The sequence below is a fragment of the Emydura macquarii genome, unplaced genomic scaffold (assembly GCF_026122565.2).
Source record: "Emydura macquarii macquarii isolate MOO-44397 ecotype Brisbane River unplaced genomic scaffold, CSIRO-AGI_Emac_v2 contig_3692, whole genome shotgun sequence".
Taxonomy (NCBI): Eukaryota; Metazoa; Chordata; order Testudines; family Chelidae; genus Emydura; species Emydura macquarii.
Window position 1 is genome coordinate 4,502,568 of NW_027133829.1, and position 18,861 is coordinate 4,521,428.

Consider the following 18,861-nt stretch of genomic DNA (forward strand, 5'->3'; position numbering starts at 1 on the left):
GTTTTAAGATGAGTACCAGGTACTCAGAACCTCTCAGGATCTGACCAGTAGTAATTATATAGCAGGAACAGTAATTAAATATATATATTCAAAACCATTCCCATCAGACCCCAACTCTCCATTTTATTTATTTAGGATTTTAGGGTTTGAATAGGTCCTGCCCTGCAAGTTATTGTGAAACATTGGCACAATTACCAACCACTATGTATGCTTTAAATTCTCTTTATTAAAATCCTTTTTAAGAAACACAATCTGAAACACTTCGCAATCAGCTGCACAGATCAGTTAATACTGGTGACACCTCCTACATAACTCAACAAGTTCTAACAAATTCCAATTGTTTACAAGCCAAAACTTAAATTAACAAGATTCTATAAGCTCAATAAATAATATGTCTGGTCCAGTTCAAGTATAATTAAACAAATCACAGCCTTAATAGAGAATAGAAAAACCCTGAATATAACCAGCCTGACACTAGTTTAGTGTTCAAGCCAATATTAAAATGTGTCAAGTCTTGTGGGGCAATGTTTAGATTTTTTTTTAAATTTCACCTTGAAGAAGGCAAGATGCATTGTGACATTAAAGACTATTTGAGATCAGCAGATAAAAACACATTCACTGTTCGGAAAGGCTACAGCCTTTGTGAAATCTTTGGCTGAAAAATGTTGAAATGATTCATAAATATCATGGAAGCTCTTCTTTAAATAATAATAAATAATTTTTGGCTAGACTTGAGACTGCCTGATGCTATACATATATTAATCAGACATGTAAATTGTTGAAGAACTATGCCAGCTAGAAAAATAATACATCTTAGATTTTAAATATAGGTAGTCAAAAAAGAAACAGCTCATTTTACAGCAGCTGAAAGAGGCAAATAGCTACCTGTACAGGTATTTTGTCTCTCAGCAGAATAGGTATTAGAGCGAGATCCAGGAGTTAAATGACTGTCAGCATTGCTGCTATGGGCTGTTTTGATGGAAGGACATTATCTTGCAGGCCTCTAATTGCATTGGACTGAAAGTTGATTGCACAGATGGTTAGACTGAATGCTAAGACATGGAGGTTGTTTTCAACTGCTTTTAAATGTAGGATTTTTTGGAAAATAAAATTCTCATGACTACAGCTGTTTTGTCAGGAGCTAGTCCTTAGGGGCCAGATTTTCAAATTCCCTCTGAAAATGCCTAGATTTGATCACAGTGAGGTGCATGCACAGATGTGCAACCAAGTATTTTGGACGCCTTTCTGCAAGCTCTGAGCATTTGGCCTTGCACGCCAAATACAGTAATTAGGCCAGAATCACTGCTTGGGTTCTGCCAGTGGGACCTGGGTTTGCAGGCTGGCAGAGTAGGAAACTCCCCATGGAAAGGGGTGCCCCCACTTTTGAGGGAGGGAGGGAGGGCACAGGCAAGGCAATCCTGGCTGGCTGAGAGTTGTGCTGACTCAGCACGCCTCCTGGGCAGCCCCTCAAGCCTCCAAGGTTTGGAGCTCTGGATGGAAATTGGAGCTTTCTTCCTCAGGCAAAATCTCTGGGGAGGAGACTGCAGGATCTCACCCAGCAACCCTCTACTCAGAGGAATCCTGCACCTCTGATGCAACTGGTCCTGCGAGCACTAGGTGAAATATGCAAGGTGTGCAGCATAGGAGAGAATCGGAGCCTTAGTGTTTGATATCTGGGGGACAATAAGTTGAATCAGCTCATTTAAATCTGACAAGAAGTCCCTGGGCAAACACTGAAGCTATTTTTAGTACTTCTACTCCTGCTGACCAGAACGGCGTCACTGTCACCTTCTGCTTCCCCCATTTGTTTGTACCCACCTGTTGTCTCTCAGCTTGGACTTTGATTGTAAGCTCTTAGGGAAAGTCTGTACAGTGCTTAGGACAATGGGGCTGGGCCTCTAGGTGCTACTGCAATACAAATGAATAATAAAATCATCATCATCATCATCATTCTTTTTTACTTGAATTTGTCTGGAGATAAATTGCTAAAGGTGTGGTGATCTGGGGCACTATCAACCCTACCTCCCATACACTTCACGCTTAACCATGTTATCTAAAAATCTACCACCACGCTGGTGAGCGTTCCAGTTCTGGAACAGCCTGGGATATAAAAACCAGACGCTTGCATTTGGGTGATTTCCTTCCCCCCCTCCCCACTCATATTGTGCTACAAGGCAATGAGAGTAATTCTTCACATTCAGTCTGTGCATTATTGCCCTAGCAGCTATGGCTTGGACAGTAACTACAGAATATTTACCTCCCTTTTCATGATTTTTCACACCTTGCAACACAATTTTTTGCCTAACAAATCTCACCAAAATGTAGTAAGAATTTGTGTAGCAAGAAGAATTTGCTTTTCAAGATTTTTTTGTTTCACTTAGGTGAGGAATAAAAGCCATGTTTTAAATAAAAGATGGGCCCAAATGCTATCACACCTGAAATCTGGTGAAGCTCAGTTCTATGCCTAAATATTGTGTCTTCCCTTCTTTCTCTCTGGTGCGCCAAACCCAAACCTGGGATCTACGGAATCTCTGAACTTTGGAGAAAAATGATTCCAAAATTTGCAGCTTGCTCCCAACTCTGGTTGAAAAAAATTGAATGCCTGCACCACCTAGTTGAAAGGGAACTTGCCTAACAACAAAATGCAGCCAGGAGATATGAAACGGAGCAGAAACACTTTTCAGAGAAAGAAGAAAATGGCTGCTGGTGCAGGTGATGTGGAACAGGTGTTTTGTTGGGGCAGTTTTGGCAGATTGGCCATTTTGTATTATTTTGTAACATTAACGTTGCTCTCTGGGATGGATAGAACATTCAAGGGGAAAAAAATTATTTACTACACACAAAGTACTATTACAATAAGCAAAACATCTAATGCCAGAGATTTCAGTAGACCTTAATATGGTCAATATCAGAGCCGGGCAAAGAAAGGGGAAAAAAATCAGCAAATTCTTCCATTCTCCATTTTTCATCCAAATTTCAAACATTTCAAAAATGTTCCTACCACCTGCCTGGATGCTGCTTAGCTAGTCACATGGTTTGTGGTGTTTTCTGTAAAAGCATAATTCCAGGATCAAGTCTGGCAGCAGTTTTAGTACATATTCACTTTGCTACACAAAACCCATTGAAATTAAGCAAAAATCTGAATAGAGTATTTCAACGGGACTTTGCATTACATTAAGCAACAACTCGGAGTACAAACAATGCCCTATAATAATATTAGTTTGGTGCATCCTGTGTTCTCACTGCAGCATTCTGTGAACAGTTGTTATACTTGCCATAAAAATTCAGGGGAATGAATACAAATATTAAAAAAAATTAAGAGTCTGGTTTATTTCCATAAAGACCAGGAAATTCAAGATTGCCAAGATTAGAAAAACATGTTTTAAAAACCCCTGATGAGAATGGATTAAAAAAAAATGTCTACAAGTTACATAATATAAATGTGTAGCAGTTATAAAGCTTCTTGTGCGAGTTTAATCTAAGACACCACGTGGACACACTTTTAGAATTTTCCCAAGGAATATTTCCAAACACAGAAATTACCAAAGAGCATTCAGCCCATGGGATATAAAGCACTGGAGAATGGAGGAGATTAACTTTCAGGTTGTGTATCTGAACTGTTCTGCCTGTATTGGATTTCAATTGTATGCTCCTAGAGACAGGGACTGTGATTTCCTCTATCTCTGTACAACATCAAGTACATGGACAGCACTCAAAAATTAAAAAATGATGATGATTGTCATCACCAAGTTCTTAGGTGCACATATGCTGATGCCACTGGGGTTTACCTTATGCCGTCTAACAAATGGCTTTAGGTTTATTAGCAACTAGCAAATGGCTTTAGATCTCTTAAACAAGACCTACAATTCAGTATATTAATGAGTGAAGTGACTTAAAATACATTAATGTTAAAAGCTATTTTAACTCAGGACATTTCCTTTCAGTTCATTTCCACTGGAGGACGCTAAATTGTTCTGAATACTCAGCCTGACTTAGTGTGTGGCATCTGAGAATCCCTGAGAATTCTGAGTTAATATAGGAAGCCACTCCCAACACAGAGTCTGAGAAAGAATAGCTGCGCTCGTTACAGATACGCCAGCATTGCTTCACCGTGGGAAACTATTTCAGGCATTATGGTTTTTAATGGCACTCTGGGCATAGACGCATGGAACATGCTGTTTATTCTGCTTTCCTTCCTCCTGCACAGTGCAAACTGATCGTCACACCATGTAGCTCAACAATGAAATGTCAGCATTCACTCATTTACAACTCGTCTCGTTCATCGCCATCATAGCTTTTTCTTCTCAAAGTGGGGAACAATTCCTGCATCGTCCTGTGGCAGATTGCTCTCTTTGTTGTTCATTTTCAGACTCTCTTCTGCAAGCTGGGATAGATATTTCTGTGACCAAAGAAAAAATAGAGGTGGCATTAACAAGACTGATGATCCTCAGCATTTTACAGCTTCAGAGCACTGTCAGTAGCCCTCAACAGCTCTGGGAGGCAGAACCCACAGATACTCTGCCTACTTTAAGGACATTTAAACTGGTGTATCTGTATTAATGTAGCTCCCATACGGCAAATTCCCTTAATACTAACAAGGCCAGCTCAATGCCAGCCAGGAAGTCAGTGGCAGAGCCAGGAGGACTACAGTTCAGGATATCCTGGCTCCCAGTCCCATGTGCAATCTACTAGACCTTTTCTCCTGGCAGATACAAGCTGATTGCTCAATTCTGCTCTCACACTGGGGGAAATCAGCAGTAAAGCCACAGAAGTCAACAGAATTACACTGGTATCAAACTGGTGTGATTGACAGCAGAGACAGTTCCTGAGACATGATTTAAAACATGATACATTACATTTGCAAAGCCTCTGGCTTAGACACATAGCTTTTGATGTATATAAATCCATTTATTTTAAGTGGATGGAGAAGTGAAGCCAACAATCATCACTAACAGAATTTAACTATCTGGCTGGAGTATTTGCTGGTATTGAGCTGTTTTATTATGATGGAGTTTAGGTGCCTTAAATAGCAATAATACAGTGTAATCCTAAAATCTATTAGCAGCGGGCAAAGCTGCTGACTTACTGGTAATGCCCTTGGGTGGCAGAGGTGCACACTAAATGGAAAGTGGAATGACATGGATGTGAGACAGGCACGCAAAAATTTTAAACTCAGTTCAACCAAGGTGAATGGCATGAGAGCAAGAAGGGAATGAAACTTCCTCATCACAAATAAAGTGAAGATCATGGGAGATATCTATATAATAATGTAGACAGAGTCCTATTAAAGATTTATATATCTAAAATCACACTCACACGCTTGAACAACTGATCCGAGTGTTATTAGAGACCACAAATCCTTTCTGGTAAAATGTTCCTCTCTGTGGATCCTGGCCAACTAAATGACAGTTACTCCAACACTTGAAACAGATTCATTAGCACCATCAGTCTACATATGGCTGTGAAGAGAAATCACATATATCTCCAGCTACGAACAACTGCTCTGGTCTTGCATTGGACATTTAAAAACACTGCCTCTGGGGAGAAATAGAATCTGTTGCAGGCATCCTATCACCTGCTAAGTGTCTCTCTTTCAGTGGTGCCTGTGTGTGACTTGCTGGTGCACTATCTATACAGTACGCTGCATAAACTTACTATGTGGCCTTCATTTTCTATGGGCAAGACTTGTTGCTCTCGTCTTTATGTTTCATGTGTGCAGGGAGGTGACTCAAAACTATTCTTCAGCTTCCAGAGGTAATACTTCCCCCCCCACTTTTTTTTTTTTGGCGGGGAGGAGGAAATCCATTTTTAAACCCCAAACTTTGCCTGAGAGTTGTATTTGTAACTACCCAAGATCCTTAGAGCTGCTATTATATTGTACATCATAGTGATTGCAACTGGCATAATCCTGAATAGAGAGGTGTGTTCTGGGGAGACTCAGCACACAACACTCTGTATTGATCTAACAGGACAAAGTTTCACTTGGCTGCAGGCCAGAGTAAATACTACAACAGTCTTTGGACAGATTCAGAATTCTGTAAGGTCGGTTTAAATTATCATTAAACCATAAACGACATTTAATTACTTGCACATGTAGATGGAAGATGTAATCCATATGCTGATTTTTTTAAACTACTGCCTATCCAACTATGGGTGAGATTTTCAAAGCTGATTAAGGGTTTAGCCACACCCCCTTGTTGATTTCAATGCCACTTCATGTGACTAAAGCCCGTCAGCTTTGAAAATCTCAGTCTAAAACCCCCAACTGTTATTTATCACAGAATTGCAGCATGAGGAAGAAGATACTTTTGGTTTAAATACAAATTCACTACAATCCTGTACAGAAGGCATTTAGCCATTACAATGCATTCCATAAAACCTCTCTACATTTATATCTAAACCAGAAGGAAAGTGGCTTTGAAAGCTGTTTGGATGAATCTAGTTTAAAATATAATCTATCTACTTCAGGTACTTTTCTAGCCTCCATCACCATAGTACCTGAGCACCTCACAATCTTTAATGTGTTTGATGTGAGGGGGGAGCAGTGTATGCTATGCTATTATCTTCAGTTGAGGAACTGAGGCACAGAAAGGCTAAGTGGCTTGCCCAAGGTCACACAGGAAGTCTGTAGCAGAACAGAGATGCCAGTACCTTAGACAATTGGTTTCCAACCGGGAGGTGGGACCCCTTTGGGGGGACGCCAAAGATTCCAGGGGGTCCATGAGGCTTCAGTAATAGTGAGGCCATTTATAGCCCCTTGAGCTCCGCGCCGGGTGCAGCAGCCTTGAACTCTGCACCATCTGGAGTGGAGGAGCAGCCCCTCCCCCCATATGGGCCAGGCACCCAGCTGGAGAGGAGCAGCTCCATGCCAGCGGGGGTCTGGAGCAGCCCTGGCCAATCCACCAGAGCCTGCCTCCATTACCCTCGGTCCACGAGGGAAGAGGCGGAGCCACACGGGGCATACGGAGGCAGCTGTGCCAGGGAAACCATAGCTTCTTACTCAGGCAACAGTAATTTATTATTATTAATATGTAATTTAGTGTTATCATCATTATATGTGTTTATAGGGGTTCTATGTGTTTATGGCTGGTGAGGGGGTGGGTCGGGGAGGGGGGGGGGGGGCGTGTTTTACCTAGTGTTAACTAGTGGGGCTTTCACTCAGTAAGGTTGGGAACCACTGCCCTAGACCATCCTTCCTCTACTCACTGACTGGCCTTTCTCCTCTATAGCCATCCACCTCAATCTTTAATCACTAACCCCAGGATGGTTTTCCTTCTATAATCACATTTTAACAAGCAGACTAGGCCAGGGGTGTCAAACTAACTTCCAATGGCGGGCCACATTGCAACAGAATGAACTTAAAGTCGGCCATACCCTCGCGACATCTGACCCTCCGCCAAGAAATCTCGCTGTGCCCTGCCTTTCGGCGGCAGCTCACGGCTTCTTCCCCGCTGCCGAAAAAACTAGCGGCTTCCTGAATTTTGGCAGCAGCTCCTGGAGTGTTGCCAGGCGGCAGCCACCAGAGACCAGAACAAATATGTTATCGGGCCGTATCCGGCCACCAGGGGCCGGACCAAAAAGGGCCGCATGTTTGACACCCCTGGACTAGGCCTTTTCTATGAGTGATCCTCAACACTGAGACTTGATTTTATCCCATGGTGTGCCAAAGTCTGAATTTGTTATTATTCCAGACAAGTTAGCCCCATCTTTTCTTCCAGGCACTTGGGGATGCGGTGTGGCTGAGCAGTTTGGGGGAAGAATGCATGAAGGTATGGTTAATATTGGTGCTGTTATGAATAGCGATTGTTGATATCTAAGCAGTGATCAAGGTGATTTTGTCTAATGTGTGTTTTTATATTTGGAAAAATACCCAGAGCATTGGGTGGGGACTTAAAAGTAAATCTAAATAAATACATCGGACATGGCATTCTTCTCCACTGCTTTCTATGAATTGTACTGTTGCGTTGCTCTGCACTGTTGGACAGCTGCCATGTTCCACACCAGAGTTGGCTGCATTTCAGTGGCGTGTGAAGCCATCCTCAGATTGTTTACGTATCGTACAGATAGTGCTTTGAAATCCCTCAAGTTGAAGCATACTGTACAAACTTAAATTAGCACAGAAATAAAATTATACAAATTCTAAAAGAGTAACAAATTTAGCTGCCATGAAATTAAGAACTCAATAGTGCTGTCAGGCTCTGTGCAATCTGTTTCACAAAGCGCTACCAATGCACTTCAGTTCTAACCTGAAACACTCTTACTATTCCATCATTTTGAGATTCTTAAGCAGAGAGACTCAACTGGACCAAACTCTGTGCTGTTTTTGTGATGTGAATGTCCCACCTCATTTCACTTGTGACCCCTGACTTGAGCACAGTGATCCACAGGCGATCAGCTAGTGTGCTGGCCCACAGCACCAAACAAACTATTTGATTATATATATTTGTCAACTTAAAAGATTTAAAACTGTCCATTTCCATGCGACTGAATTCTGTGCACACCGTGAAAGTTCATTTTATAGCACCACAGAGTTGTACTCAGTCTGACCCAGTTATTAGAAGCTGGACTAATACTAATTACAAGTGTGTTTTACCTGAAGATTTTTGTAGTGAATAGTACTTCTGCAGTGGCTTGTTTTAGCTGTCTCTTCATTCGAGTAGAAAAGTCCACAAAGCTTGCAATAAAACCCAGTTCTGGGCACCACAAATTCCACACCTACCAAAGGATTTTGAATCACATTAAAATGGCAGATGTTGCCTGACAAAAATACTGCAAATACTGCATTGAGTGCATTCTGTTTTAGATATTATACATATTTATACATTATCTAAGATAATATATGCATTTAAATTTATTGAGAATACGTAATGGGGTAACACAAAGGCTTCGAATAGCCACAATACTTATTAGGGGCAAAGTTATATTGGTCATCTGTAAGAAGTGCCAATAATACCCATATCACATCATGATGCACTCTGCATGTTCATGATCTATGGTTGTGTAGTGTAATCTATCCATGCAGGGGCTAAATCATTCTAATTTTCACATCAAATGCCTAGAAGTGCCCTTCTATTCAGACGACTCCCTTGAGAGATCTCTTTGCCCTCAAGATTTCCTTGGCATTGACCAGTACTTCTATCAAAGCTCAAATAATTTCTTTATGAATATGTCAGTCCCTATGTTTTAGACCCTGGAGTCCAATGGCAGTTATTTCAGATGTTCAGTGTTATTAATGAATACGTAGTCCATTTATCCAGATTAATAATAAATAATCTGGAATAAAAATCCCAGTTCTTATTATTATTACCAGTGCTTAATTTGTGCAGATTCCTGGCACCTCTAGGCTTGCCTCATCAGTTATGAATCTAAAAAAATTGCTTGAACCCCAGCACCTCTTTCATTACAAATTAAGCATAGCATTTAACCATGTGTTACTGTTTCTTTTGATTCTCCTTGCATTTGTTTTGAGAAACAAATACAAGAAGTAACCTTAAAGTGACATCTTGTTGTAAATTCAAGGTATTGCAATGGACAGTGTCTCATGCAGAGACCTAAAAGTTTAGACATACCTAAAGGAATGCTAAGTTCAGTGAAAACATCCTCTTGTTCCCAGGATGGTGATGAATGGGTTCTTTTAGATTTCCCTTCTGGGAATTCAGGAGATTTCATTTCCAGGTACCTAGAATTTGCTTAACAAATGAATAAATGCATTGAATGAAAACAGTTTAATGAAATACAACAACTTCTATAATCCCATTTGAAACTTTTTCTGAAAGAGTCCAGAAGTTAAACATGACCTGGAAATATTTCCCACCCAGTCTGGATGTTTAATACAGTACAGCTGACAATAGCTAACTAATAATAAACACCACACACTAATTAATATTATTTTCCAGAGACAATTTCATGTTCATTACTGCTTTTCTGTTTATATTTTAAACTTTTCTATTTTGGTAATTGCCCACTTTCATTATAAGGCCTGTGTTAAAATTGGAGCTATACTTTATGCATGCCTCAGTATTATAGGGTACTGACAAACACTATTAATTTGTATTTATATGTTAAATCTGTGCAGGCAGCAGATTTAATGCATGGAAAAATTGTGTTAATTTACTGGGAAGGATTAGGGCTGGTAAGAAAGATATCCTTCCTCCCCCTTCCAGGCGTGTGAATTGCTTATATATAAAGTACATAGCCATTCCAGATGCCAAATCACTACAGCATTACAACAGAGGTGCAGGATTAAAAATAAAGGGCTTGATTCTGATTCTTCAGTTCTGCCAGACACTGCTGTCCTTACTCAGACAAAATTCCTACTGTACTTGGTCTGCACGTTGCTGTAAAACAAATATATTTGAGCCCAAACCAGTTCCTATCTACCTCCAAGTTCCAAATTTTGCATTTTCTGGCTATAGGACTGCACATTTGTACACTGTTTTAAAGCTATTAATATGATCTACTTTTCCAGAGACACACAAAATGCTGACTTCTAGTGTTGGCACGTCAGCTTTTAAGTTAACTTCAAATTAACCAGGTCTCTAAAACTGCCCCCATTTGTACATACAAAGCCTACATTTTTGTCAAGTCCCTCACCCACTTTTTCTACTTGATTTTCATATTAGAAATTCAGGTCTTGTCTACCCTGGAAGACTCTATAGCGACAGGACAACTAGTGAAATGATGACATCACAAGAACCAGGAGATTAAAAGCCTGAGCAACTGAGAAGGGAAAAGATTTTTCATCAGATTGTTTATCTAAAAAGTGAATCAATGCTTGTAAAAATGAACACTGGCACGAGCAGGACATAGCGAGAAGAGGTGCAGAGAACACAGAACTATCAGTGTAACTCAACCTGGACCATTGCTGCATTCCTTGACTGAGCAGAAATCGACAATCAAGAGGCTGATCTATCACTACGCAATGCAAGGGCTCATTAGGGAAAGGGGTGACTTTTCTAAAACAAAACTTTTAACTATGGATTTTGGGGAAAATTAAGGTCCTTTTAAAAAAAAATAACCTCACATGGGTTGACTAGGTGTAGGAAGGTTTTGTTCTGCTGCCCATCACCATAGTATCGGAGGTGTTGGTCACTCAAAACTTTTCGTGTAATTAATATGGTATGATATCCAAGTGTGGGTGACGTTCACCAGGGAAATAAGGGCTGTGGGAAACACTGACTCAGTGGAACTACACTAGTTTCTCTGTGCAGGGGTGAACAAGTGTGGGGAAACAACCCCACTTTTGTATCAGGAGGGCTGGGTTCCACATGGGAGCAGGCGACTGGAATGGGGAAAGGGAGAGTCATAGCCGTTTGCGCTCTGCAATTACATGGATCCAGTGGATACAGCCTCCCTCCCCTTTCCCAGCCCAGGGTTCACAACTTCTATTCCATCGTATAGGCTAGAGTAGCAGCCATGGAGCTGCACTTTGCTCTGTCTGTAGGGGGCAGAGGAGGATGCATTTTTTCTGTTTATTTATTCTACTCCTTCAGTCCCAGTGTAGTTTTCTAGCTAAAGCCCACTGATTTGGGTTTCCCTGCAGGGAGCAGGGAGGCAGTCTACGTGAATTTCAGACTCTGAAGATATTTTTCCTGACAGCTAAAGTTTTTAATAGACAGGTCTGATTAATCTTATCCTCTTTACATATTTTCCGGCTTTGTGTTACCGTGCGCCTTGCCATGTCAGGTTATATTAGAGGGAACATATAAGAAATAATGGTACTTCGTTAAGCAAGTCCCCACACCAAGTCATGTGCTTGCATGAACAAGGACTGAGAAGTAACAACCTACAACCTATTTTCATGTCATTAATCTTTTTGCATGGTGGGTAAGACACACCCATCCTGAATTTCTTATGTGGGTGGGAGCCAGACATATATAAAAGATCCCTGCTATTTGTTGACGTGCATGAACTGTAGTTCTTCTCATTGACAATTCAAAGTACTTAGCAAGCGGCTGCAAGAGTTCAGCTCAACTCACGTGAACTCAGATGTGACAGTTATAGCGGATTATGCCTTTCAGAAAGCTTGCAAGTTGCTTATCGCATTTCCTTTACACCATTTGACTAAAAGCCTTTAATGGATTAACATGGCTCTCATGGCAGCAGGGCTCTTTTACCGAGTTGCTCCTAGGACAATCTTGACACTATTAGCAACATTTATTCTTGTTAGTAGTAGATAAAAATCTAATGCATCTTGCACAGATAAAAGCTCAAACAACCCTCTACCAGCAGCAAAGAAAACACAGAGGTAGTTACCCCGGGTCTCTTGAAACTCTTGGCTTCCATGGGTTGTTTCTTCACTGGGGTTTTTTACAAGCATTTCCATGACTTCTCTACTCTCAGTTTCTTGTGATCCCATCTGCTTGTAATGATCTATAAAAGTGTCAGGGAGCTGACGAGTCTCTCCTTTCAGATGATCAGAAGGTATCTGTCCATCCTCCAGCTTTATGTGAATATCCACGCTCTCATCTATTTTTCCTTCCTTTTTGTGGTAACTAGAATCCTTAAGAGCTCTGTCTTCTTGCGATTCATCTGGCTTCGGTTCAGTGTCCAGATTTAGGCTTGATGCTTTGGTAACTGCATCATCATCATCATCATCTGCACAGCCACTGGAAGCAGCTATGCTTTCCTTTGCTGATCTGACGCTCATTTCTGTAGCTTCCTGGGCAGATTCGCCTTCACTCCTGTTTATCTGGCTGTGGTCATTTTCCGGTTTTAACATGCTAGTTACATACTGACACACATCTGAGCATGCTTTGTCTTTTGGATCAACCGGAACAATTTCTTCAAGTTCGGTTATATCCGGCTCCATAATAAAGTCGTCTTCTCCCACTTCATCCACTGTGACTAGTTCTTCCATGTTAGTTGGATACCATGCCTCACCCTCCATCTCACTTCCACTCTCCCAGTCTTGCTCCTGCAGCATAGAGGGAAATGGGTAAGGAATGATGTCGATAGCTATATATCATCACTATTATAGAATAGGCTCTGGACTAGCGATCACAAGTGATGCTTTGAACTGGCCATCCCTGACGTCCTACCATATCCACAATTCCTAGGAACTGTAGTCTACTGTGGTACCATGCTTGCCTATATTATTACATTTTAAAATTTACTCTATGTACGTGTAGGGGGAGGGTATATAAATATAACCCACGTGCTAATAGGGAGATATCTCTTTAGACAGAAGAGAGGGAGAGAAGTAAGTTCTGTCTGGGTCATTATTACTAGACAGATGCACAGTGAGCACTCCACGCCCAGAAGTTTCTGGAATTGGGTGTAGTAGCTGGACTGGTAGACTCCACTGAGAACAAGTAGTCAGGGCAGCTGCTTTACAAAAGAACGTGACCTGTATGGGCTTGGAGAAGCTTAGCCATGGGATCAGGAAGCAGGCTGGTTTCCCCTAATTCTGAAGCACTGTGCAGCAGGTTAGGGATATCATTACCTTTCCAACACCAGGGAAGCCCTGGCATTGTTAGTTATAGAAAGAAGAAACTAGGAGGGAAAATTAATGCCTTTAATGGTTTAGTTCAATTGTCTTTACCAGTCTGGTTCACCAACTTTTTTCTTATTTAAATGTGACGATGGGAAAAGTTATCTATATTTGGCTAGTCTCAGTTTTGTGTTTTTCTTGTAACAGGTTTATTGACTTATAAAATGCATAGTGATTGGTTGGTTAATTAGTTAGCTGACTAGCTAAGTGATTCCACAGTCACATAGAGGAGGAGGAAGTCTGCCTGGGTTCCAGTAGGAGATTTCTACAAGCAAGAGGAGGGATGATATTGCTGCAGTGCTTTTGACTCAGCAGACTCTATAGAGCTGACGAACAAAGACGGTAGCTGAGACTCAAGCAAACTCAATCAAAATTTTTGGAACTCCGAGTTACTTCTTGCTGTGGGTCTGTGGGGAATGACTTGTTTAGATTTAATTTGTTTCTTTTGTTTACATTTATGTGTAATTGTGAAGATAGTGTATATGAATTCTGAAGCAGCTTTGTTAGGTAGTAGAAATTAAGCTATTGTTATTATGTTTCTTGATTCTTATAAGATTTTATGAAGTTGGTATTAAGAATGAAGTTAATTCCTTTTGTTCATTTTGGACAGTTGACCATCAGCTCTGAAACTGGAGAATTTATAAAGACATTGTTCTGTGCTACTTCCGCGTTGGAATAGGAGGTTTGTAGTAAGATTATTTAATTAAAGAGAAATATTTAAAAAGAGATTGTCCACACTCCATCTAACGCCATCGTTCTGGAAATGCTTCATTTTCAGTCCCTTCCTTTGCTGTAGCTCCAATTTGCTGTAGCTTCTATTTTTGGATACACCTCCCAGTTATGTAGTCTTTTTAGGCATACGTTGCTTCACATGCATAGCACTTGGCAGTGGCAATTAGACGTAATCTATATGGGCATACAGCAACTAAAAAAAGAGCCTCTCAAAACCCTGTCAGGCAAAAGCTATCCCTAGAAGCAGAGTTCAGTACGAGGTAAGTTAATTTAGACAGCCCTCTAAGAGTGCCTTAGAAATGGCATTCAATGGCGGTGTAATATTTCAGTCTGGAAGATTTGCTGACAAATTCATTTGTTGATTCATTTTATAATAGAGACTAAACCCAGTTAAAACACAGCTTACCTTCTCTTTTCTTGTGCTTTCCATAGACTCTCCTGAATCTTTTCCTTGTTTATTAGCCGAAGGTGAGTTCGTCTCTGTAATATGCTCCTCTTTCCCAAGCTAAAACAAATACAACATGTATATTTATGGTGACACTGCAAGTATATCGGTAGTGAGACTACAGTACAGTAATCCTAAACAACGAGATTTCCATTATGGTTCTATGCTGAGTCTTCGTGAGCAAAGGCATTCAACATGGTCGCATTCCTTATTCATCCAATTTGTATAAGTAAAAACTGTACTCTGGGTAAATGCCCTGAGATTGGAGACTTCTATTTAGCAGAGTTGGACAGAAAATTTAAAATAAAAGAAGAAATTCTGAGGAAAAATGGAAACGAAAGTATTCATGAATTTTCCAATCTTTCGTCTTTGGTTTTCCAACCAGCCCTGATATAGAATGATTGAATGCAGTGTAAGCTGCTCCTGCAGGTAGCCCCAACCCGTTGATTTGTTAGTGTAGGACTGTTCAGCATTGCAGTTCCTTGCAGAGGGTATATTTTGGAAAAACAAACCACAAAATTATATGTTGCTTAAAAAAAAAGTAGGTGGAATGGAAGTTTGGATCTTCCAAGCTTGAGGACGTCCCTTTAATCCAGAGTTCCCCGAAATGTGGGGCGCACCCCCCAAGGGAGGAACATTCGGGGGGAGGAGAGGGATGCCTGGGCCAGTCCTCACGGGAGGGAGCAGGAGAGAGCACCATCTGGCCTCGCTCTGCCCAGAGTTCTGCTCTGGATAGTCCCACACCCCAGCCATGGCCCCAGCCCAGCTGTAGCCCCTGGCAACAGCCGTGGTCCCTGGCACTGGTGCTTGGCCTCAGTTTTCAGCCACGGCCATGGCCCCCAGTCGTGGCCCCTGGTCTGGCTGCAGTCTCGGCGGCCAGCTGTGACCTTGGCTCCTGGTTCCCACGCCACAGCCCCTGGCCCAGCTGCAGTCCCTGGCCATGGCCTCGACCCTTGGTGCCTAGCCTCTGCAGCCCCACTCCTGGCCCCAACCACAGATTCTGCTCCCAGCCTCGGCCCCTGGCCCCAACCGTGGCCCCTGCACACGGTCCCGCTCCCAGAACCAGCTGGGGGTGGCACAGGGGGCGCGGACAAGGATAAGGGGGGGGACAATGTAAAATGTTTGGGAACCATTGCTTTAATGTATAAGTGCCCTAAACGAAAGATTAACTTCAGATCAGATTTTCCTAAGGTCTATTGCTAACACTGTTTAAGATGACTCTATATACTTGTGGGTGTGCAACTAACACTGCAGCTTCTCTCCAAGCACAGCATGACCACAAAAAGACAACACGGATGAGATCCCTGAACAATCAAGCTACATCATCTTGGTTGTCCACCAGGAACTGAACCCAGGATCTTCAGAGCTAACGGAGCAGCCTCTGCCTCTCATGCCCTACTCGGCAGCTGCAGCGGACTCATATCCTCCATGGATCAGGACCAGAGGTACACCTGACACAGACGAATGAGAGCTTTGATCTGGGCTCCTCTCACTCCACCTGCTCAGAGACTGCAGCTGCGTGAGCCAGGATGCCTAGGTCACAGCTACTGTTCTGCGGCAGGACGAGCCAGCAGTCCCTGCAGACTGCCACATGAGGAGGGCCACAGGGCCAGGCAGGAGAGTGCCTGGCTCCACAGAGCTGCACCTTCGAAGGGGCCCTGCTCCAAGGCATCATTCAGCCACACTGAAGTACACAGTAAAAGAAAAAGGTGACAAAATCTGGTGCAGACAAACAGATGGATGGGACGTGGCAGAGCCATCGCCTGCTACAGAGACTGAATGAAGCTACAACACAGAAACCTGGGGACGTCCATCATTTTCCCCTGCACGAGGAAGGAGAGCAAGATCAACCAAGGCTTGCCCTGAGCTGACTACAGATTTTGAAGTTCAGCAGGATCAAGTAATTGCACCTGGGGACCCAGAAACAGGTCATCTAGGGGCTTCCTCAGAGAAACACTCCCCAGCAAAAGACACAGACCTTCTACCCATTTTAAAGACTATTTGTTAGTTATATACATTTACAGCCCTGTTTCCGTTCAGTGCAGCATTACACATCCATGCTGTAATGTTACCAAGCTCTGTACACCGTTTGGTCATCATACTTAGAGCCAAAGTAACAAACAGTTAAGGCTGGGACTTTTCAGAAATGCTCAGATAAATTATGTGCCCAAATCCCATTGATGTCCAATAGGAGTTGGGCACCTCCCTCCCTTAGGCTCCTTTGAGTCAATGATTTTTGGGGGGAGGAAGCTGCAAGTACTGGAATGAATAACAGAGCTCTCCATAATGGTATTTCTGTTGATGTAGCAACTTACAGAATGGCCAAGTGGATTTTTCTCCCCACTTGGTGTTAGAAATGTGAGTTCAAAACTGGCTCTGTGTACATTGCACCCCTAAAGTGCAACTGCTCCCCATGAACGCCTAAACATAAGACACATGACAAGTTCCCATGTGCACAAATGGGGGGGGGGGGAACTTTTGCTCACAAAGTTTGCTACTGAGTTCTTGTGCTGATGTAAAATATGATGGTTCTGTGGAGGGCTGGTACCGTGAGAAAGGTTGCCCCGCCCCCCTTCTATTGAAATACACCTTGGACAAGTTTACCTTTCATTTTTGTTAAACTTGATCATCTGGATTCTCTGGTCTGAAGAAGCAGAAAGTGACCCTAAAGCAGTCAGAGATAGCCACTGGAGAATTCCCTCTATTCAAGGGAACACACTGCTGGCAGAAATCTGGTGGTGGCAGCTCTGCTGCTTCCTTTGCCAACTGGGTAAGTTCCCTAAAGGATTTTATGCCAGTAGTAAATGTTAGGGCAGCCCTGAGTACTTGGGCTGGATGGCTGTGAATTTGGGAGCTGCTCCAGGTTCACAGAAGCTTCCCCTCTCCATAGATTTAGTTGGGGTTGGTCCTGCTTTAAACGGGGGTTGGACTAGATGACCTTCCATTCTAATCCTAAAATTCGATGATTCTATTCCATCCAAGGGGAGAATCAAGCCCATAGAAATTGTAACTTTATTTACCAGCAGAATTTGCTAAGGAATTTAAAACTATGAATTAACGTGTGAACTGATTCATGGCTTCTGCCTAGAGAGGATAACTGATCCTGGCCTGATTGTTACCGGGAGTGATAAATTTGAAATATTCATTGTCACAGTCAAGTGTAGGGAACTACACATACAAGTTATGCATTGCTGTGCCTAGGGCCCAAGAAAATGAGAGTTAAAGGTCATTCCCACCCTGACTGCTCAATAAATCACAAGTGACTGTATAGAAAGAGAGTTTCTAGCTAGCTGAAAGGGGAACAAAACAAAACATTTTGTTTGCATCAATTCTACCTGCAAACATCACTGCAGTTTCACTGCAAACAAGCAGACAAAGGACATCTGTGTACTAGCTCCACAGGAACAACAGTAGTTATGAGCCTATTAGAAAAGTCGTTATTCCAGCATTAAAACTTTTCTATTCTATCCCCTATTCTAATTGAAGAAGCTCCCTGTTACCTCAATCTCAGTTGCTTTGCCTTCCTTCACATCACTGCTTTCAGCAACAGCAGTAGCATCTTCATCTTGGTCTTTATCAGCTTTCTTGATTTTATATTTATCACTTTGCTTTTGTCTGGAGCTTTCGGATCCCTTGTTGGGCCTTTGTTCTGAAGTTTCCTCCTTATTTAGGTCCTCACAGTGAGAATGTTTGCGCTCTCTCAACCTTGCATCGTCCTTTCTTTTAGACTTCACAGGTGCATCTTGCAGCTGCTTTTGATATCGATCAGATTTTGACTTAGATGCTTTTCTGTAATAGTCATCTTCCCTGCTCTTATATCCAGGTGAAGCATGAAGGACGTTGGGTGAACCACCCCTTAAATACTTTTCTCTGTGCCCTCTGGCTCCTTCGATCTGTCCATCCAAGTCTACCTTGTCCAGCTGCCGTATATAGTGTTTTCTCTCGTGAACCCATGTGTCAGTCCTATCCCTTTTCTCCTCCCCGTTCTCTCTCCAGAGTGCTGCATCTCTTTCTTCCTCCCTTCGGGAATAAGGGGACTGATCCCATGACTCTCTTCCATTTCCCCAGTCTGTCCTGCTGGTGCCCAACGGACTACGAGGTGAGCTGCAGGAAGTAAAGCTTGGCGTGTGGGATCTTGGCGACAGAGAGCGGCTGATGGGGCTGCGAGACCGTGGCCTCTCAATCCCATACC

At 42.3% G+C, this 18,861-nt stretch overlaps 1 protein-coding gene across 3 annotated transcripts in view; it reads right to left on the minus strand.

The window, feature by feature from the left end:
- Window positions 1-206: 206 nt before the first annotated feature.
- RBM20 (RNA binding motif protein 20) overlaps window positions 207-18,861 on the minus strand; it is a 147,988-nt gene continuing 129,333 nt past the window's right edge. For all 3 annotated transcript variants that reach the window (XM_067537234.1, XM_067537235.1, XM_067537236.1), the window contains exons 9-14: window positions 18,170-18,860; window positions 14,631-14,729; window positions 12,256-12,916; window positions 9,570-9,689; window positions 8,594-8,715; window positions 207-4,399 (exon numbers count right to left, since the gene is read on the minus strand). In XM_067537234.1, the coding sequence (XP_067393335.1) occupies window positions 4,289-4,399; window positions 8,594-8,715; window positions 9,570-9,689; window positions 12,256-12,916; window positions 14,631-14,729; window positions 18,170-18,860 (1,804 nt within the window). In that variant the 3' untranslated portion in view covers window positions 207-4,288. The remainder of the gene's footprint in view (window positions 4,400-8,593; window positions 8,716-9,569; window positions 9,690-12,255; window positions 12,917-14,630; window positions 14,730-18,169; window position 18,861) is intronic.